Source organism: Gadus chalcogrammus, chromosome 16 (assembly GCF_026213295.1).
Source record: "Gadus chalcogrammus isolate NIFS_2021 chromosome 16, NIFS_Gcha_1.0, whole genome shotgun sequence".
Classification (NCBI taxonomy): domain Eukaryota; kingdom Metazoa; phylum Chordata; class Actinopteri; order Gadiformes; family Gadidae; genus Gadus; species Gadus chalcogrammus.
The window spans coordinates 21,564,716-21,586,933 of record NC_079427.1 but is presented as its reverse complement, the minus strand read 5'-3'; the positions used below and the strand labels follow the sequence as shown (position 1 = coordinate 21,586,933).

Below are 22,218 nucleotides of genomic sequence, written 5' to 3'. Positions count from 1 at the left end.
ACAGCAACCTTATTTGGAGTTTCCAAGGGGTGGGGGAGGAAGGGGGCTGTTGAGGGGGGGTTAGCCAGGAGGAGCAGGGGGGGGAGGGGGCGGGGGGTAACCAAGAGGAGCAGGGGATGGGGTTAATAGCGGCCCCCCAGTCATAAAGGAGGGCGTGTCCACTTAACGGATGAATGAGCAGCCAGATAAGCTCCGAGCCGGTTGGCTTTCGAAATGAAAGAGAACAGTCCAGCAGGACGGAGGCATACAGGGCAGAGACAATAGAGCGAACAAGACACTACCACAGAGAGGCACAACGAGCCAGCGTCTCCCAGGGCACGCCGGAGACACTAGACCCGGAGAGGCTCCCAGGGCACGCCGCAGCACGGCCTGCAGTTGGCCCAACCAATGGCTGATGGGAGACTTGGTCGTCACATTGTTACGTGGTTTAAATCCTCTCATCACTCGGGATATCTGTTTTGATGGTCTTCACGTGGATTCTAATTTCTGAACGGTTCCAGAATGATGCTGAAAAAGGTGCGTTTCGAGGTATGTTCACTATGTGGTGTTGATACTTTGTTGAGATAAATGCTTGCCAAGTTAAGTTAATGATCTGTCTACACTCACATACAACTTATAACCTACATGTGACGATGCTCCGGTTTCATCATAACCACAAGGATCTTCTGAGCCAGCATATCAGCAGCCAGATATAGAGATAGATATGTATATATATATATATATATATATATATATATATATATATATATATATATATATATATATATATATATATATATATATATAAGCTATATTAAGATATAGATGTATCGTTATAGATAAAGAGATATATAGATGTATAGATAGGAGAGCTTACGTGGTGAAATCAAACTGATTGAGGTGCTGTAAGAGGGCCTCCGATTGGTCAACTAGGGTTAGGGCAGAGTGGTGTTCCCCCGTGCGGCGGTTTGGGGACCCCTGGCCTCCTCATCAGGAGCGCCTCCCCCGCCCCCCTCACGACAGCGTAGAGTGGCAGACCAGATGTGGCCTGTCTCACTGACAAACCCCAACAGCTGGCCTGTCTCTCTGCTGCTGTCAGAGACACCATGCATTGGTACAAGACACATTTTCATTCAACAGTTGTCCTTGAGTGTTTCATTCACAGCTGTGTCCCGCCACAGACATGAACAACCAATACAACATGACACTTTCGCATATTCTCTTACTGACCACAAAGAGGACCCCCAAACTAAAGGTGGTTTGGGCTGAACCTGTGGTTTGGGGGGGGGGGGGGGGGGGGGGGGGGGGGGGGGGGACTTATTCTCATAAATTGTTGGGATGTGTTTCCTTGGTGAGGACTTCAAACAGCAGAGAGCAGCCTGCTGCCCTTCGGCCAACTACTTGACCTGACGAGAATATGATAAAAGAATATCGAATACATTTTGGCAAGATGGGGCGCCAATTTGCCAATTCCCCACACAATGATATGATAGTTCATAGTAAACCGCTTTGCGGCGCAGATGATTTTTTATTTTTTTGTGTGTCATGAAAAAATGTCGCCCCGGTTCGCCCGTGAAAGAACCGCCCCTGCCTGTGAGGCTTGTGTCTATGTCGTGTGAATGCTGGCCGGGTGCATGGGCCTTCATGGGGTGAACAGTAAGATTAGTACCACTAGGTGTCGCTAGCGTACTGCTGACGCTGTCGATACCTATGCGTTAAACTACATCATTTTCTTTTTGTATTTCTTTTTCGATTATATATAGGCCTAGCAGTCTAATATTTGCTGTTGTTCCCACACTTTACTATGAATATTGAGAAAAACTCCGCAAACAGAACTTGTTTGTCTGCATTGTAACTTAAGTATGCCCCAGAGATGGGTGAGGTTTGGCATCAGGCAGTCGCAGGTCCCAGCCTCCATTCTGCCTGATCTCGTCCTACCCCAAGGCTTAGGCGCACTTAAGCTACATCCCATCAACTTAAAATATGTCTCTGGAAGGCATTTCTTTTGTATTTGCATTTCTCCACCACAAGTGGTTTTAAAAGCAATTTAACAAATTCAAAATTCCTCCCCCGATACCAGTCAAGCGGAGCAAATACGTACGACTGTTTTAATTACTTTTTGAAAAGAAATACTAAAATCTCCGAAATGGATGACGTGTAGCCACGCGGCCCTTTGATGTTCGTTATGAGCGTTTTATATGAAGGCGGCTGAATCCGATGGCGCGTGGGTGGAAGAGAGGCAGCCAAAAAGAGTGTGTTTTTCATTAAAGATGAAAGGAGCGGGTGCTTTTAACGGTCTCAGCCATTTATGTATGCTAAGTGTGTGTATGCGAGTGCCAGTGTGAGTGTGTGCTATGCATATGTCAATGTGTTTGTGTTGCACAGTGTGAACGTGTGCGTGGATGTGTGAATGTGTCCAAATCCAATGGTTGTGTGTTAAACCGGTGCTCCGCCAGGCTGGGGCCCTTCATTGTGTACCCTCGGGGTCCGGTGTCAACAAGCTGCAATACACTGCTGCTGCTGCTCAGGAAACATCAACGTGTTCAATGAACAGCACTGCAATTACACTTTGCTCCCACCAGGAGCAGCCCTAATGCTGCACAATACTATATACTATATTCTTTATACTATATACTACACTATACTCCACTGTACTCTACTATACTATACTCTATAGGGCTTTAGTGAACTGTAGTACTCCAGCAGGTAGAATGAGCACAGATATTGGAATAAAGGAGAACTAGTGGAGAACAGAATAATAAAATGCTTGTATGAATATCCATGTAAGTATGTAGCAGCTAAACATTCCTTCCAGAGTGTTGCAGTCCTGTTCTGTGTACGCATGACGCAGGGCGAAGGTGAACAAGACTTTCTGTTTCAGTCTGCAGAGAATGGCTGCCTTGTGCCCCAAGAGCAGCCCACCGCACGGAGAAGAGAGGCTCTGTGTGTGTGTGTGTGTGTGTGTGTGTGTGTGTGTGTGTGTGTGTGTGTGTGTGTGTGTGTGTGTGTGTGTGTGTGTGTGTGTGTGTGTGTGTGTGTGTGTGTGTGTGTGGGCACTCTAGTGGGAGAGGGTGCGTGCGACAGCCAGACAGCGTGTCTCAAGGGAGGAAAGGCCAAAATGTCTTTGAGAGAGAGAGAGAGAGAGAGAGAGAGAGAGAGAGAGAGAGAGAGAGAGAGAGAGAGAGAGAGAGAGAGAGAGAGAGAGAGAGAGAGAGAGAGAGAGAGAGAGCACATGTAGTTGTGGAGAATAGATTGAGAGACCTAAATTCTGGGGAGCTGCAGGTGTTAAACAATGAGGTCTTTCTGGTCCAAGGGGCTGCTTATTTGGATACTTTCTCCGAACTTACCTGTAACTTCTTGTCTCTTTTAAAAGGTAAGAGAGGATCACTTTGTGTATGTGTGTGTGTTATTCAAGCTAAGCTATCCTACTGCTATTTGCCTTTCTCTCAGAGCCCTCTCTCAGGTAAATGTGTTTAATGTCAGCAAAAAAACCCACATGATCTAGTTTACATCATAGAGCTTGTTTAGGTGATATTGAAATTGGAGATTCAGATTCATAAGTTTGTTAATCGGTTGGGCTCAAAATCATGGAATATGAATCAGTGTGTGTATCAATATAAACATGCTAAAATTGAGTTAGGTAGCATTGAATTCTGAATAACATCATACATTGTGATATGGTTATGTTATTATGATAGATATTGAGTTAAGAAGTATTGAATTTTGAATAACATCAAACGTTGTGATATGGTTATGTTATCATGATAGCTATTGAGTTAAGAAGTATTGAATTTGGAATAACATCATACATTGTGATATTGTTATTATGATAAATATTGAGTTGACCTAAAGGAGAACCAAAAAAACAATTCATGACCTACTGAGTCCCTCTCTAGTTCTACATGTAGAGTAACTTGTAGGGTTCATGACCTACCTAGTCCCTCTCTAGTTCTACAAGTGGCGCAGTCTTTCTCTTGGTAGAGTGACAGCTAAAGAGCAGGGAGAGCTTCCCGTGTGAGCGTGTTTTTCCACACCAGAACTGAGTTCCCAGACCAGGAAGTCCCGGCGCTCTGAGCTCTGATAGAGAATCCTTTATCATCCACTGAGCTCATTAAGGGTGTAATCAGGCCAGCACAGAACAGAGACCTCCTCACCCAACACACTCCCACCCTGACCCCCCCTCACCCTGACCCCCCCCCATCCTGACCCACATCTCCCCCATCCTGACCCACATCTCCCCCATCCTGACCCACATCTCCCCCATCCTGACCCACATCCAAAGCCCCCACCCTGACCCCCCATCCTGATCCACATCCCTCCATCTTGCCAACCACCCCCCTATCCTCCCCCATCCTGACCTTCTCTTCCCCATCCTGACCCCCACCATTACCCACCTGTACTCCGACCGCCACCACCACCACCACCACCACCACCACCTTCACCCCCCCTACATGCCCCCTGCAGGGCTGGGCCCTAGGCCTCTCATTGGCCCCTGGGTCACTTATACTGACGGCATCTTGACCGTGATGCCACGGTGAAGATCAGGGCGGTGGATCAGAGTCTCTGCTCAACGGCCAAGAGACATCAGAGTAAAGCGTGTGGCAGAGAGCACAGGGGTCTGACATCCTCTTAAGAACTGCACCACGCTGTACGGGAAGTGTTGGTGATCGTATGTTCATTGCGTCGTGGCCGTCAGGGTAAAGGTCCAAGCCTGCATGTCCCTGCCAGCTGTAGTGCCTTTAGCAAACATATACACACATAGGCATGCACGCACGAACGGACACACACATACACACTCTCACACACACACACACACACTCAGACGCAGGCACACACACACACACACACACACACACACACACACACACACACACACACACACACACACACACACACACACACACACACACACACACACACACACACACACACACACACTAGATAGACTAGATAACCTTTTCCAAATCCCCATCATTTCCTCTTCGACCGTCTTTCATCTCCGGCCTGACTCACTCGAAAAAACTCCTCATACCGCTCCCTCTGTATTTCTCTACCTATTCTCTCTCTCTCTCTCTCTCTCTCTCTCTCTCTCTCTCTCTCTCTCTCTCCCCCCCCCCCCCGACACACACATTCACATAGAAAAAGCAGCAAGCTATGATGTTTTGTTTTTTTCCAAGGTGTTGTTATGGCAACAAGGGGAGGGCTGGTGGGCGGGTCTTCAGAGGATGATGTCATGGTTGTAGTCTTTTCTGTGGTTTCGGTTAATGGACCTCCTCTGAAACAATGGAAGAAGACACCTGTCCACGTCCTCACCTCGCCCTCTCTATCATGTCCTAGCGATCCACCAATAGCAACATGTGACCCATTTAGTGACATAACGACTGCTCCCAACAGAATCCCCAGCAGGAGGCTGCTGTGCCGTCCTAGAGGAGCGGGGGGGGATCACTCACCTTCTGGATGCCATTCCATGACACGCTGGAAGGGGATAGCCCAGACGGCTCTCTCCTCCCTCCCCTTCTCTCCCTGCTCCCTCCCCTTCCGTCCCTCCCCTCCCAGTGGTCTTGCGTGCTGGTTGGCAGCGTGGTGGTGGAGGTGTGTGAGGCAGGCTGGGGTGCTGAGGGCTGAATGGGATGTATTTGACTCCAATTTGAATTGGTTTGCTTTCAACTGGGCTGCTGACGTTCCGGGTGCTCACCAAGACAAGGGAGTGGATAGAGGTCAACACAGCTGGGAGGGTGAGGAACACGATGTGCTGTGTGTGTGTGTGTGTGTGTGTGTGTGTGTGTGTGTGTGTGTGTGTGTGTGGTGTGTGTGTGTGTGTGTGTGTGTGTGTGTGTGTGTGTGTGTGTGTGTGTGTGTGTGTGTGTGTGTGTGTGTGTGTGTGTGTCTGCAGTATGCAGTATGCAGTATGCATGCCTTTTTGAGCTGTGATCTGTATGTGTGAGCATGCCGAGTGAGATGTGTGCAGCGGTCCATGAAGGTGTATCAGTGTGTGGAAGGCTGTGCAGCAGTCCTGTTGGCCTTGTTGTCTGATGAGTCCTACTGTATTCAGCAGGGCTTAGTGGGACTCGCTATATTTAATGCTCAGGGAGAAACATGCCCGCTGTTGTGTTTCTCCTCTTTGTTTTGCAGACAAAGAGAATGTGTCCCATAATGCACCCCTCTGTGTTCAGGTGGAATCCCTCCTCTGTAGTGGAGTGAACCAGCGATGCGATGCCACTAGTCATAAGCGACGTATCACAAGATAGCTAACCTGATGGGTGATGCTTTATCAAACCAGAGCCTTCCGCATATTGATTAATGTAGGAGTTATTGCACTAAACACAGACACACACACACACACACACACACACACACACACACACACACACACACACACACACACACACACACACACACACACACACACACACACACACACACACACACACACACACACACACACACACAACACACACACACACACACACACACACACTACTTCTTCTTCCTCATTCCTCTGTCAGTGTTCCTGCATTTACAGTGTATGGCTTGATTAATGTATGTGTTAATGTGTATGCAGAGTGTTTCATACGTGATTAGTTGATGTGTATCTGCATGTGTAAGCGTTATCTAATAGCAGAGCCCTTATGTATCCGCTAATACATGTACATAGGGCTGCTGGTGTGTGTATGTGTGACTATGTGCTGGACCTCTCCTCTGGGGGGCTGCCGGGGTCTGAAAGAGGGTCTTTGTGCTGCTGGGTCAGGAATGCTGGGCTGGTCTAGCGGTCCTCTCTGGAAGACGGAGAACACAGACGCATACGGAACATCTGAGCAACGGGGTGTGGGATGTGAACCCCACCTTCCAGCCGTTGACTAGTGTTACACACACATACAAATACACACACATACTCATACACATACACATACACATACATATGCACACACACACACACACACACACACACACACACACACACACACACACACACACACACACACACACACACACACACACACACACACACACACACACACACACATACACATACACATACACACATACAAACACACACACAGACACACACACACACACATCCACACATACAAACACACACACATACTCACACAAAAACACACTCTGCGTGCGTGCGTGTGTGTGTGCAGAAGGAGGCAGGTGGAGTGTTTATGCCCTGTCCAGGGCCTTGGGGCTAGACAGGCTGCCTGCTCTGCACCAACGCATCAGTGCTATCAGGAGACAGCAGATACCAGGAGCCTCTCTGCATTGTGGCCTCTGGAGCCTCTGCACACAACAACCTCTCACATGCTGCACAACACAGCAGACCAACAGGAATCCTTCTCGGGTGAAGAACAGAGAGTTACGTGCAGGAAGCCATTACAATGCAACTGAGAATAGGAGTGAGCGGAAGGATTCAGATCAGCCTCCATGCTGGTAGAACCATGAGTTCATCCCCGTCGTCAGGACTCATGCTCAGGTGCGGTCAGTCGCTCTCAGATCTGACTTTTCCCCAGAGTGTTCCTCCCCGAACCATAAGAGAGGAAGCAAGGGCGGGCTCAGCTGGCCAGGAACCGGAGGTCAGCATAAAGTGTCGTGTCGCCATAGAGACGATGCCTGCCGGTTTCGAGGCCAGAAAGATGTCTCCTTCTCTTTGTATCTTCTTCCTCACTCTGACTTACCCTTCCTCCTGCTCTCTCTCTCTCTCTCTCTCCTCTTTTTCATCTTCCACACCCTGCTAACACTGGTTGACCGTTTAACACGCTGGTGTGAACACGCTGGTTCGAACACACTGGGGTGAACGTCCTGTTACTACTGTTCTCCTCACTTATGGTGCTCTTTGAGATGCATCGTACACCACCAGCACGAGCTGCTCTTGTGACATTATTTCCTGGCTTGTAGCACTCATAGCGTTCCCGTTGTCTTTGTGGCCATCGCTACACGACGAGTCGGGGAAGAACGGTCATTGGCTGGTTGTTGTTATTGTTATTGTAAGCTAAATTTAGCATGACCTACTGAGTCCCCATTAAACTCTTTAGCAAACCAGCTCGAGAAACAAACAACAAAACTTTACATTGTGTTGCACGCACAGCAAGACCCTGCAATGCATAAATTGGTGACCGGATTAAAGCAGCAATGTAATCAAGTGTGTAAGAGCATTTTTAATCGACATTAAAACGACCAACGTGGCACAAATACAAAGAAAATACGTGTCCTTACGGGCCCAGCCATCTTAGTTTGTTGAGACGTACGGTTAAGCTCACTGAACCCAGTGGATTCTCAGGGCCACAAGTGGGACAGGTTCAAGGGGGCGTGCGTCTGGGAAATAATGCAAGAATGCTGGTAGATTTCCCACCTTGCAACTCGTGCGGCTGGTGTACGATGCACCTCGAATGCATCGTACACCATGCATTTCTATGCATATCGCCGGCACACACTTTTTGTTGCTCCATAGTGAACGGCGACGCCGACCACACACAATCTGGAACTGGATGACTTGAGTAAACCTTGAGTTGGTTGAATAAGACAGACATGGGGTCGTTCAAGATGAAGTGACCGATCTTTGTATAGTGGTATTCTGAAGCATGCTTGGAAAGCCCAAATGTGTTTCCATATGAGGGCTGATTATGATCAGTCTGTATATAAACACACAAAAAGCACGTGATGATAATGAGGCACATTGCACATGTAAAGATACACTTCATTTGGTTGAACAACATGGGTTTCCTTTGGTTTGGCTGACCAACATTGTTCATCTGTGGCGCCAGTAGCTCAGGAGGTAGAGCGGCTTGACTGGTAACCGGAAGGTTGCTTGTTCGATCCCCGGCTCCTTCTTAGCAGAGTGTCGAGGTGTCCATGAGCAAGACACCTCACCCTGACTGCTCCTGATGAGCTGTCTGTCGACCTGCGTGGTTGACTCCGCCAGAGGAGTGTGAATTTGTGACTTTATGTCGCTTTTGATAAAAGCGTCCCCTAAATGTAAGTGAACAATCTATAGATTAATCTAGCATTAGATGAGCAGCAATAGCAAATTGAACTGGTTTTGAATGAGTCCATCGCAGACGCATCGCTGACTGTTGGATAGTCCGTTGTGTCTCTGGTCAGCCATGCGGCCGTCCAGAATGGCACCATCGATGTTGTGCACACATTCAAACATTGAACAAATGCAACAACGAGAGCTGACACGTTTGTAACACACTACTATGCTTCATTCCTGTTGCAACATCTCAGAGCAGCGTGGCAGAAAGCATGGAGCTCTGTTGAGCCAACCGCGGCTGGGTGCGGTCAGCGTGTGGGTGTCACAAAGCTGGGTCTGTCCACCTTTCCCTCTCCTCCCCATGGCCACACAGCTGACTAGCTGCCCAGGAGCAAATTAAGCATTATTCTGTTCTTTAGAGGTAATTTCTCTGGAGAAAACATACATCATAACGTGCTGTTATTCTTAACAAACTATAAGAGTGCTTTTCTGTTTGGTTGAGGAGATATGACTGCATTCCTATGGTCTAAGTAACCTTGTGTATAGTGTCTATTCCTATTGTCTATCCTAAGTAACGTATATAGTGCCTATTCCTATGGTCTATCCAAAGTTACGTTGTATACTGGCTATTCCTATGGACTATCCTGCAATTTGTGTCTCATCTTGGCTCGATTTTATTTGAGTTATTTTGCATGCAGATCAACTCTTAGTACAGCAGCACAGTGCTTGAGCATCTCGGTGGATATGGAAAGACGAGGTATCGTTTGGTTCAAAGTTTGTTTAGTAGGTGAGAGACAAAACAAACGTTGCAGCACATAGAACTAAGGCCATAATTTATCCCACCCGTCAAGGTTTCCTGTCTCAGTCCTTCCTGCTGTAACTATATTCATGAGCAGAAGCTAGTTATTGATCCTGCTTGTGTCCCTTGCTGACCTAGCTGATGTTCTTTTCATGGTTAAAGGAACACAAGGGCTTCGTGCTGTATTTTCATTTCAGCGGTCTTGTCGGCACTAGTTTCCGGTATCTTTCTTTTTCTTCTCTTCGCTTTCAAACGTTTGTTGTGGTCCCAGCTGAGGTTCCCTTCCGCCTTAATCCCTTTAAAGACCTTCTTTTTAATTAAGTCAATGTGGAGATGCCAAAATGATACTTTCTCTTTTCCTATTCTGTTTGTTTAACCTCACCATCTTCACCATCAATATCTGACACTACATTTGTGTCTTCTACTGTCTTTATTGTTTAGTGTTCCTTCTCCCCTTGTCCACCAGGTGTCCTTAGACTTTTCCCCTCACCTTACATCTCCAGCCTGCAATCCCCTCATCGCCCTCACCTATGTGTCCTTGTCCATCTTCCCATCTTCTGATCTCTCTCCCCTCTCTCCCCCATTTCTCTATAGTTCCTCTGTTGTTATGGTTCTGTGTTTTTGTCCCTTGTTCCTCAAGGTTCTCAAATTTAAGTTTTTTTTCTCTAGCTGTTTTTCTGAGTTTCTTTACCAGAGCCTTTTGTTACTTTTCTGCGTATAGCAGAAAAGTAACAGCACCTACAGCACCGACTGGAGCATTAGGGCGCTACAGTCATCGTCTTCAGCTGGGTGGATTTAAACGGCTTTGACGTGATGGAACAGATCTCTCCTGGTGGTTGGCTTGGTACACCTCAAAGAGGGGCCAACTGGATCCCTATCACAAGCCATGACTCGCAGCACAGTTTCCTCTAGTAAAGTCCAAACTCATATCCAGAGGCCCTTTAATATGCGTCTCTTAAAGGGGTGGTATTATGCCACCAGGTCTGAGGCTGATCAGCCATTACAAGCGGTTGGACAATTTGTCTTCCCCTGGGCCCTAGTGACATCACAAGTGGCCATGTCCACCTGGATGTACCCTGGATAGTTCAGTCTACCAGCCTACCCGGTGGACTGCAGCAAACATTGCTCATCTATCCAACGTACCTCTAGGTGGACACGCCCCCTTGTGATGTCACCAGGGCACAGGGAAAAGGCAGGTTTTCAAACGGCTTTTAATGGCTTATCACACTCACACCTGGTGGTGTAATACCCCCCCCCCCCCTTTAAACCCTGTTCCATGAAGCCCACATGGCCGCAGCCTCAGGGACAGCTCACTGGGGTACTCCCCCTGTGTGGAGGACTTCTGGACACACCATGGCCTTTCCAACTGGCTTATGTAGCACCCCCCTTGATGTTTGAAGGTACAGCTACCATGAGCTTGATGCTGTGCCGGAGAGACCCTGATTCATTCATACCTGCACTGAATCAGGTACCGCTTTGTGTTTAGGTTGGTGTGTGTGTGGACATAGAGGAAGATTGTGTTGTGGGAGACTCACAGAAGGCAGGAAAAGATAGGACGGACACACACGCACGCAGGCACGCACGCACGCAGGCAGGCAGGCAGGCACGCACGCACGCACGCACGCACGCACGCACGCACACACACACACACACACACACACACACACACACACACACACACACACACACACACACACACACACACACACACACACACACACACACACACACACACACACAGGAGTGAATGGCTCAGAGCGAGGGATGTGCTCCTTCTTCAGGCTCAGAGCGGCAGCCTGCCAGCTGCATGGACAAGATAACTAATTGACAAAGAGAAAGCGAGGGAAAAGAGAGCCTGCACGCGCCTGCTGGTCTTCCCAAGAGCAGCTCCTCTAACCTCTAGACTTGTCTTTCTTCTCATCTACAGCTTGCTTCCTTTGCCTTCTCTCTCTTTTTATGCCTTTATGTGTTCTTCAGGGTTTTCTCCTGGGTGCTGCTGTCGGTCAGTCTGTCTGAATGGCTCTCTTTTCTCTCCTCTCTATCCACTCTTTCTTCCTCTTTGTTCTTTATTGCCTCTGTGGCTTATCTTTATTTTATGCTGCCCCTTCTGGCTATTGATGTCTGTCTATGTCCCCAATTGTCTGTCTATATCTGCGTCTGTCTGTCCCTCTGTCTGCCTCCTGTATTGTTCCCATTGCCTCTTTTCCGATTGCAGTGGAACCATTGACATCCTTCGCCGCAGCATCCAAACCAGTGATTAGCGATTTAAGCGTGGTCTAAACCCACACAGCAACACTGCATTCCCTGCACTCTCTTTCCCTGCTCCCTACCTTCTGTTAACAATCTCTCTCCCTGCTCTCTACCTTCATAGAACACTGCTCTCTCTCTCGCTGCTCTCTACCTTCAGTGAACACTGCTCTCTCTCTCTCTCTCTCCCTCTACCTTCAATGAACACTACTCTCTCTCTCTTCCTCTACCTTCAGTGAACACTGCACTCTCTCTCCCTGCTTCCTCTACCTTTGGTTTCCAGTCGCTGAGTTGTGGTTGTTTTTTATCTCCTCTGTGCTCCCGTTGCACCACAAACTCCCTCCATGGAGTGATTCTGGACCCTTGGGGTGTCCTTAGAGCCAGGGGTCGAGGGCTGAGAGAGACCTTGTCTGTGGTTCCAGACCCTGAGCTCCGCCTGAGCCCAGGGCACCCAGCACTTTTGTTTGTGATGCATCCTTAGTATATTTGTGTTTTGGGTGTGTGTGAGTGTGTTTTGTGTGTGTGTGTGTGTGTGTGTTGTGTGTGTGTGTGTGTGGAGGTCTCCTTGCTTTCCATTTGTGAGTTCCTGTAATATATAATGCATATCATATTCTTATTAAGCCATGTGTTTATACACCCGGTCTGGGATGAGATCCATCCGATCTTACTCCATCGTTGTATAAGAGTGCCCCCTCCAGTATTTAATCAGCTCTAGTTAGGGTGCTCTTTAGGGGACAACTACAGACAGCTCCCCCCCACCACCAATCCAACGTCTAGTTGTACTTTTTAGTTGACACCAAAGCAGACGCTTCATCGATTCTTATAATTGGCAAATCAAATTCTTGGTAGAGGAGGAGTAGGAGGAGGAAGAGGTGGAGGAGGAGGAGGGGGGAGGTGGAGGAGGAGGGGGAGGTGAAGGAGAAGGAGGAGGTGGAGGAGGAGGAGGAGATGGGGAGGAAGAGGAGGAGGCCCTTTGATCAACTCAGGAATTCAGCTCTTTGCTTTGGCTGGAGCAAGCAGCGACAGGTCCGCATGGTGGGGTGGTGGTAGCTTTGGAGAAGAAAGGGCACCACCCCAGCACACACACACACACACACACACACACACACACACACACACACACACACACACACACACACACAACACACCACACACACACACACACACACACACACACACACACACACACACACACCACACACACACACACACACACACACACACACACACACAGGATCCCACTGCAGCACTAAAGACAAGACAGGCAGACAAAGGCTTTCATCGTCGTACACAGGACACAGAGTTACCTGTGGGGTTTTACTTTTGTCCAAACTGCACTAGCTAGGGATTCTACAGCTATGTGAACATTTCTGTGCTTAAGCGATGAAGGCTGTTTATTTTCTGGATAACTGGAACAAGGTAACAAGTGCTCTCTAAAGGTTGTAGTACTCAGAAACTCTAAGGTTGGAGGGTTTATATTATTATTAATATTTAATTATTATTATTTTCAAATCAATGCTTTTTTTGCTGTCTTGAGGGCAGCGTACATCTGAATCCTAGTTTCCATTTCCGAAGCTGCGTGTTATTATTGTTGTAAGCTCGGCTCCAGGAGACTAGAGTTTGAAACTCTGAGGATTCCTAAACTTTTTTGTTTGCCTGCAATGGAACAAGTGTTGAAATAGCTTGAAGGGCAATGTGTGTTCACTCTGTGTCCGTGGACATTACTCACATGTTTTGATATAGGTATAGGCTAGTATTTATAGCAATACATGCACATTCAAATACATATTGTGAAAACAAACTAATCTCTGAGTAATAGGGAAGGAATTTCTTGGATTTCTGGAAGTCTGGATGTGTGTGTTAGTGTGTGTGCTAATGTGTGTGTGTTAATGTGTGTGTGTGTGCTAATGTGTGTGTGTTAATGTGTGTGTGTTTGTGTGCGTGCGTGTGTGTGGGGTGTGTGTGTGTCTGTGTGTGTGTGTGTGTGTGTGTGTGTGTGTGTGTGTGTGTGTGTGTGTGTGTGTGTGTGTGTGTGGTGTGTGTGTGTTTGCATGTGTTTTCATAGTGGAATAGTGGAAACGGTGGAATACATCCAGTTGATGTTAACTCTCAAAAGAGAGGAAAGCTGTGTGTGTGTGTGTGTGTGTGTTGTGGTGTGTGTGTGTTGTGTGTGTGTGTGTGTGTGTGTGTGTGTGTGTGTGTGTGTGTGTGTGTGTGTGTGTGTGTGTGGTGTGTTGTGTGTGTTGTGTGTGTTGTGTGTGTGTGTGTGTGTGTGTGTGTGGTGTGTGTGTGTGAAAAAGTGCATGTTCATGTGTGTGTATCCACTACATGGCTCACACCTTCAGTCAGGTCTGTCTGGGGAGACCCTAAAACAAAAGGTTTGGGATAGTAGGATGAGCCTCAGAAGACCTTTAAGATGAGAAAGTTTAAAAGGCCATATAGTCCTCTTAGGATGGAAGTCCACCCGCTGCTCTTGCTGTTAGTTGGCCTCCATGTTCACTCTGCTTTAATCCTGTCTGTCCCAGGATCCCCGTGCGTCCCGGACAGTGAATGACAACGCGGAGGAAATGGCCAGTCTGAACAACAACATGGCCCAGTGTCACCAGGAGTTACAGGTGAGCTGGTGTGTGTGTTAAAGGTGAGCTGATATATTGGTGCTAGTGTGTGTGTTGCAGGTGAGCTGGTGTGTGTGTTACAGGTGAGCTAGTGTGTGTGTTGCAGGTGAGCTGGTGTGTGTGTTACAGGTGAGCTGATATATTGTTGCTGGTGTGTGTGTTACAGGTGAGCTGGTATGTTGTTGCTGGTGTGTGTGTTACAGGTGAGCTAGTGTGTGTGTTACAGGTGAGCTGGTGTGTGTGTTACAGGTGAGCTGGTATGTTGTTGCTGGGGATCTATGTTTGGGAGGAAGTGAGATAAAACAAAGAAAGAGATACTAGTTAGTCCAAGTGGACTGAGATGCTTCATCTTGGGGGGGTGGGGGGCTCTTTGTTCTGAGCTGGGCCCGTTGCCAGGGGAACACAGCCCCCGACGCAACAGCAGTCGGCTACTGTGTCTTTCCAGTCGCTCTTCCTCTGCCCTCACAATGACATCCATTGAAGCTGAATGTCAAACTACTGTCTGGTGAAGTTCTTCACGAGCAATGAACTATGACTTCACCAGAGGAAGGGGAATACGTGACGTCCCCTGGTTTACATGTGTGTTAATGCCCGGGCTTGCTGACGGACTTACTGTATTGATTAAGGAATGTTGTCCCTTTCTTAAAGTAATGTTACAGCTAGTCAGCGATATGTAGAGCTGTGTTCAGTGTGTTGTTTATGACATTTCCAACAAACACAAACAAGTCTCACGTTCTTCATGGGCCCGATGTTGTCATGGAAGCCTGGAGCTTTAGTGCCACAGAACAGAATTTCAATTTGAGTATGAGGTCAGATTTTTTGAGGTAGACTGTGGATTCAGCGGACAAGCACCCTGAACCCCAATGACTAGAAGAACCCCTGACCGATAGTAGAGCGTCTTATGACAGACGGAAGTGAGCAGCAGCGAGGTGTGTACCCCCCACCCCCCCTTGACTTGTTGTCTTAAGACCGCCCCTGTGTTTACTCCCCATAATGGGGGATGTTTTCCTCATGAGGTCTGGTCTTTTGTCATCGATGGCGAGTTAAGGCCCCTAGCTGCCCTAGCCTCCTACAGGAATGTGGTTTACACAGGGCACTTCAGGCACGTCCCCACGGCAACGGCGTGTTCCAGGGGAAACGGCTCTGATTCCGTTCTTTACTCAAGACGATGCTATAATCCCATTGGCTTCCAGTACCAGAGGAAGGGACAAAACCTGTTACAAAACAATATGACACCATTATTACGGTTCTATTTATTTTTATAGTTGTATAGTGACACTAACCCAAGCTGTGGACGCTCTTGATGTTGGGGACGGCCCAGCCTGCCCCCGGAGCTGAATAACAGAGCTGATTGGCTGATTCATCTGCCACCTGCAATACCCCAGACAACACCAATCAGCCACTAGCCTGCTTGTATGGTCGAGTCAAAGAAGTGTGTGTATGTATGTGTGTGACTGTCTGTGTGCGTGTATGTTTGTGTGTGTTTATGTGTGTGTGTGTGTGTATGCGTCCTGTGTATGTGAGATTGTGTGTGTGAGTGTGTTTGTGTGTGTGCAAGTGTATGGGTGGGTGCGTGAGTGTTCGGCGAGAGTGTGTGCGTGAGTGTAAGTGTGTTTATGCGTCCTGTATGAGTGTGTGCGAGGAGAGAGACCCCTATAAAGAGACGACAACAGACAGCCAGGGCAGACCAAGCCTCCAGAGGGCCTGTGTGCTGAACAGACCAAGCAGCCCCCTCCCACCCACCACCCCCTGCCTCCTAGACCCCCCGCCGATCCTCTTGTTGGTGGGACTCTGTGGAACGTGATCCTACGTGGAGAGAATGACTCCATGATCCTCCTCCACATGTCTGGGACCTGAAACCTGGACCTGGGTTCCTCGGTATCGCGAGAGTTATAGACATCTAACACCCCAAGACGGGTTTTTATAACCAAGCGACTCATACGTACAGCTTGCTTGTGTCATAACGAAGAGATTGGTTAACGACGTCGGTCTGATTTACAGCCCCACGCCAAGCTAGCTCATTTCCTGGGGGGCCGCCGAACCCCGCCTAGTGAGAACTGCAGAGGCAGCAACCTCTCCTGGGAATTAACACTTAACGCCAAGGAACAATATCCAATGCTTACCCACAGAGGGAGGCACACACACACACACACACACACACACCCACACACACACACACACACACACACACAAACACACACACACACACGTACACGCACACGCACACACACACACACACACCCACACACACACACACACACACACACACCACACACACACACCCACACACACACACACACCCACACCCCCACAATCAGTGTCGTCAAGAGTTTAGCAATAGCAGCTAATTAGCGATGAATAGATTGCTAAAAAGCACAATGTCCCTTTCGTTTTTGCATCGTTTGATGATCACTTGTTCACTTGATGGCCTCCAGCAGCTTAACGAAGCCTAATTGCACCCCCTCTGGTTGGGCTGTCGACGTACAGCACATGCTGTTGCCATGACAACCCTCTCCCCCCGTGCTCAGCCTGAGACACAAGCGTGTTGCCCCTCATTCTGCCGGAGGAGAGTGGAGAAGTAGAGCAGGCACACACACACACGCACGCACGCACACACGCACACACACACACATGCTCTCACATACACACACAGACACACTCTCACATACACACACAGACACACACACACACACACACACACACACCCGCAGGCACGCACACGCACACACACACTCGCAAGAATAGAATATAATGTAACTCATAAACAACACTTTCAACCTCATCCCATCAACATCCTAGCTCGCTTGGCTGATTGTTTTGGAAAGTACACTGAAATGTACTGACTGTGTGGACCTCATGCGATGGGTTTGACTTCATAAGATCTTTATTGACGATGGAAAAGGGTTTTTGGAGCTCATGTCTTATTATTGTACTCGAAGTTCTAGGTCAGGGGGGACCTTCTTTATAAAGCCAACTAACGCTTAACATTCTTGATCAGGAGCCTGAGGAGTCACTCTGTCCTCCCCCCTAGAGCATGCCCCTGGACCTGACGGAGACGGGCGGGGGGCTGAAGTTCCAGGCAGAGCGCCCCCATCTGGTCAGCTTGGGCAGTGGACGCCTGAGCACCGCTGTAACACTGCTGCCATTGGCTGAGGGTAATCTCTCTCTCTCTCTCTCTCTCTCTCTCTCTCTCTCTCTGAGAGTCAACAGGCAGGAATGCAGGAGAATTCCTCTATCAGTTCATGCCTTTCAATGTTATGCGTGTGAGTGTGTATTCCATCTTCTATCCTCTACCCTTGCAGGCCGGACCACGCTGGGCCACGGCTCCGCCGACATCGCCCTCCAGGGGCCCGGGGTGGCGGCCCAGCACGGCTACATTGAGAACCTGTCGGGGCGCGTCACGCTGCACCCCTGTGGGAACCACTGCTCCGTGGACGGCCTGAGCATCAGCTGGCCAGTGCGCCTGTCTCAAGGTAGGAGCCCCTCTCTGAGCCCCTCTCTGTCCTCAAGGGGCAGCCATGAGTGGACCGGTCTGTGACAGAGCGTTGTTCTCAGCGGGCATGCTACACGCCTCCTGGGTGGCTGTTCCTCCTCCAGACGAGGACCAGGGCGGGATGATGAAGCCGCTTTACTATAGTCGTTTGTAGACAATGATCCATGGCCCGGAGCTCCATGCTGCCATGCGGGAGATCTCCCCGAGCGTGTGGAGATGGCCCGTCTAACCTGTGCACACTGAAGATGTGCAACAGGTGTTCAGCCTCACCCAGCCCCAGAGTCCAATCAGACCGGGCCCGGTGAGGCTGATGAAACCAGCCATCATCCACACACTCCACAAGCATGTTGAGGAAGATCCAGAGTCCACAACCGGCCGAAGGGGCCACAGGATCCAGTAGGATGCTGCTGTGTGTCTGGGATGAAGGCTGTGTGTACGCCCGCTCCAGTGTTGAGGGGGTTGCTTGTTAGTTTCACTCTACATGCACACCATGGAGGTGGTCTTCACACTGGAGCTGCACAAACTAGACCTACACACAGTGGTGCTACACACACTGGAGATACACACACCGGAGCTAAGCACTCAGGTCCTAAACACAGTGGAGCTGCACAAACTGGAGCTACACACACTGGCGCTACACACACTGGTCCTACACATACAATTTGTACCACATGCCTTTCTGCCGCCTCCTAATGGATTTACTGCAGCTACTACTACTTGTTGATCTTATGACTGCAGTTCAACTGCAATCCACTGTTGGCTTTGTAACAGCTTATGAGGTGCATTTCCATTTCATACTGGAAATAACACTTCTTGACCAATTATGTGCTTGGATCTTGGACTAGAACTTTCAGTACTATTAACGGTAACTGAGAATTCAAATGATCCATTTGGATTCTGAGGAAATTATGCCAAATGATCTTAAAGAATAAGTACTCAGTGGTTGAATGTACCACTGTGAAATGACGTCAAACGAGGTGTTTGACGTGTGTGTTCCAGCGGGTCTGTCACTCTATCCATCCTATCTTTTGATATTTTGACCTGGAAATGCCCTGTGGAAACCTGAGAAGGGGCCATGGCTCTATTTATACTGCCCTCCCTGACGGCTCAGCCAGCTTTAGCCCGGGCGTTTGGGGTTAAAGGGTTGAAGCCATTACCGGGAGTGGGACGGTAGGCATACAATCCAATTCCCACAAATGTTTGACATTATTCCCATAGTCCAACCCAGTTTGACAAAAAACTATTCCAAGACAATGCAGGCTGTCTTGGAATAGCACCAGCAGCCAAGAGCCTGCATGTTGTGGTCTCTGTTGTGCGACCCTTTCTTCCCTATAACTATTAAAGAGAAATGGGTTATCGGTACAGTAGGATGTTACTCAGAAGCGATTGAAGGGCTGGGTTTTGCCCCTTAGTAGAATAGAATCCTATGAACGGTTTCTTCTGCTATGAATACAGTCATTAAGGAAATACAAACAAATACATTATAACAAGTATTGCTAGGCTTGTTATAGAACAAGTAGCAGATGGGGAAGAGGAAGCCATGAAGACAACCCATCATGACACCCCTACACACACACACACACACACACACACACACACACACACACACACACACACACACACACACACACACCACACACACACACACACACACACACACACACACACACACACACACACACACACACACACACACACTCTTTCTTTAATTACATAACTCTAACCCTCCCACCAGCCCACTGACAACTCACAAACCAGCCCAGGCTCTCTGTCTCTTCGAAAGAAGAATGAGTTGCTTTGAGGTCTTCTCAGCAACAGTTGGCGTAGGGGACCTGCAGGAGAAGATGCCGCTGCATGCCGCAGCAGACAGGGCAGCTTCTACCGCCGCTGAGTGACTGACTGAAGGACAATGGGCGGCAGACCCGTCCACAGAGCAGCCCGGTCTTGTCAGACTCCGGCATGAAGCGTGAACAAAGGAACCAACAGGTTTAAAGCACGTGTCCCGCTGTCACGACGGCATGTAGGATATAAACCCTGCTGGATTCAGAGGAGCCAACAAACAAAAAGTAACATTGGAATTCTTCCCTCTCTTGTTTGAAGTAAGTGCTTTATGTCTTTGTGTAGCAGTCTGTAACAGTAAGTCACGTTATTGTCGTTACTATCAGTTTGCTCTCCAGGTTAGTGGTGTTTAAAGGTGTTTAAAGGCGGTAGTGCAGAACTGTCCCGGGACATCTGACAGTCACCAGTATGAGCCCCCAAGCGGGTGAGGGGTGTAACCAGAGATTTAACGACAGGCTGACTGAAGATACTATATTTGTTTTCATCTGTCTATCAATGGCTTTTAAAGTTTGATTGAGTAGGTCATGTAGGTCGATTTGAAATGAATGTGGCTTTGTAAACAGCAACACAGAAAGACACTTATTGAATTCTCTGTACAGATAGCAGATACAACTCTTCCTCCTGTCCTTCTTTACACTTCAGTGAATGAATTGAACTCCTTGCTCTTAATGTGGCATTTAACTACCTAGCCAAACCGAGATGTGTAGCCCTACGGGGACACCATAGGTAGACCTGTAGCTTATATGTAAATAAGCCTCCGAGCATGCAGTCCAGGTGATCTGTTCCTAGTGCTCGGAACCTTGCATGATGTCTCTGAGTCTGCACAATTCAAACCGTGGTCACGTAGTGACCCCTGGGGTCGGCCCCTCCTCCTGAACACAGCAGAGGGGGCTTCAATGCACCGGGGGTCTGTGTTTCTGACTGGCAGGGTGCAGGAGGTGAAGGGGGTTCCGGAGGTGAAGGGGGTGCAGGAAGAGCATTGTGTGTTTTTGGGGGGAATTGACAGAGTAGCAGCTGGGACTCGGCACTTGGTAGCCAGCATGTAGAGAGGGTGTGTTATGGGTGTGTGTGTGTGTGTGTGTGGGTGAGAGATTGTGAAAAGTTTCCCAAACTCTTCAGGAAGGCTTTCTATTAAACCTACTGCACACGGAGTGCTCTGAATCCACTGAGTCCTTGTAAAGAACGGAAAGCGCTCCCATTTTGCAGAAGCAGAAAACACAATGTTTTGTCTTGAGTGGGAACATGCCATGCTGTTATCACCGTGTCCTGCAGCAGGTGGATCCACACACTAAAGGAGCAGGGAGGAGCTGTTGGAGAAGGGAGACCAACATGTGGTGGAGAAGGGTGATCAGGAGAAGGGTGAGCAGGGGAAGGGTGATCAGGAGAAGGGTGAGCAGGGGAAGGGTGATCAGAAGAAGGGTGAGCAGGGGAAGGGTGATCAGGAGAAGGGTGAGCAGGGGAAGGGTGATCAGGAGAAGGGTGAGCAGGAGAAGGGTGAGCAGGAGAAGGAGTGAGCAGGAGAATGGCTGTCCAGGAGAAGGGTGACCAGCTGTAGCGGGCCTACCATATTAGGAAACCTTTAGAACCCAGGCAGGTTTTTGCTGGGTATTTCCCTATACAATTACAATCAGCAAACTCTCCTCTCTCCAGCTTTCTCACGTGTCTCCTCTCTTCAGAACAACCCAACTCTCGCGAGACTTCTGCTTGAATGAGACTTGGTTGGATACAACAACAAACAGAGTGGAATCAGGCGAAAAGGATGATAGAATATAATCAGAGCCTCTTTTAGAAGTCATACAACGCAGCCCGTTTCCTGGGTTACGGAGCAGCCTAACGCTGGACCAATCTCATGCCCTTAGATATATTAAAAGATGATCAGAAAAAATGGTTGAATATCGACTCACTTTTCCGTTAATAAAATGGTTGCTCTAATGTAATGCATCCAGATAAACCAAACTTTTATTGGAGGACTTTTAAACCGTACTTTTATTGTTAAATACTTGAGAATACAACATAAAGGAATTTTGCTTGAGTAAAATGCTGAGTTGAAGCCTTTTTCTTTTACCAGAGAACTGTGAGAACACTTTTTCATCGTCACCGCCATGCCAAGTCCATGATAATGCGGAAAAATATTATCAGCCACAATATGTGATCCTGTTATTTTCTTTTGGCACTGTATTGTTGCAGCAGAGAGCCCATCCTGGGCTGGTTTGTGTGGTCTGCTCTCCGGCTGCAGCGTCTCTCTGCTCGTCTGCTCAGCACTCTGTCAGTG

General features: G+C 48.5%; 1 protein-coding gene across 8 annotated transcripts in view; it reads left to right on the top strand.

The window, feature by feature from the left end:
* The first annotated feature begins 238 nt into the window (after positions 1 to 238).
* phldb1b (pleckstrin homology-like domain, family B, member 1b) overlaps positions 239 to 22,218 on the top strand; it is a 64,009-nt gene continuing 42,029 nt past the window's right edge. For 3 of the 8 annotated variants that reach the window (XM_056612002.1, XM_056612001.1, XM_056612000.1), the window contains exons 1-4: positions 13,256 to 13,418; positions 14,525 to 14,614; positions 17,646 to 17,769; positions 17,917 to 18,087. In XM_056612002.1, coding sequence (XP_056467977.1) covers positions 13,383 to 13,418; positions 14,525 to 14,614; positions 17,646 to 17,769; positions 17,917 to 18,087 — 421 coding nt within the window. In that variant the 5' untranslated portion in view covers positions 13,256 to 13,382. Of the gene's footprint in view, positions 529 to 3,219; positions 3,353 to 13,255; positions 13,419 to 14,524; positions 14,615 to 17,645; positions 17,770 to 17,916; positions 18,088 to 19,861; positions 20,207 to 22,218 lie in introns of those variants that run through there. The other 5 variants (XM_056612007.1, XM_056612004.1, XM_056612003.1 and 2 more) reach the window with 4 other exon arrangements.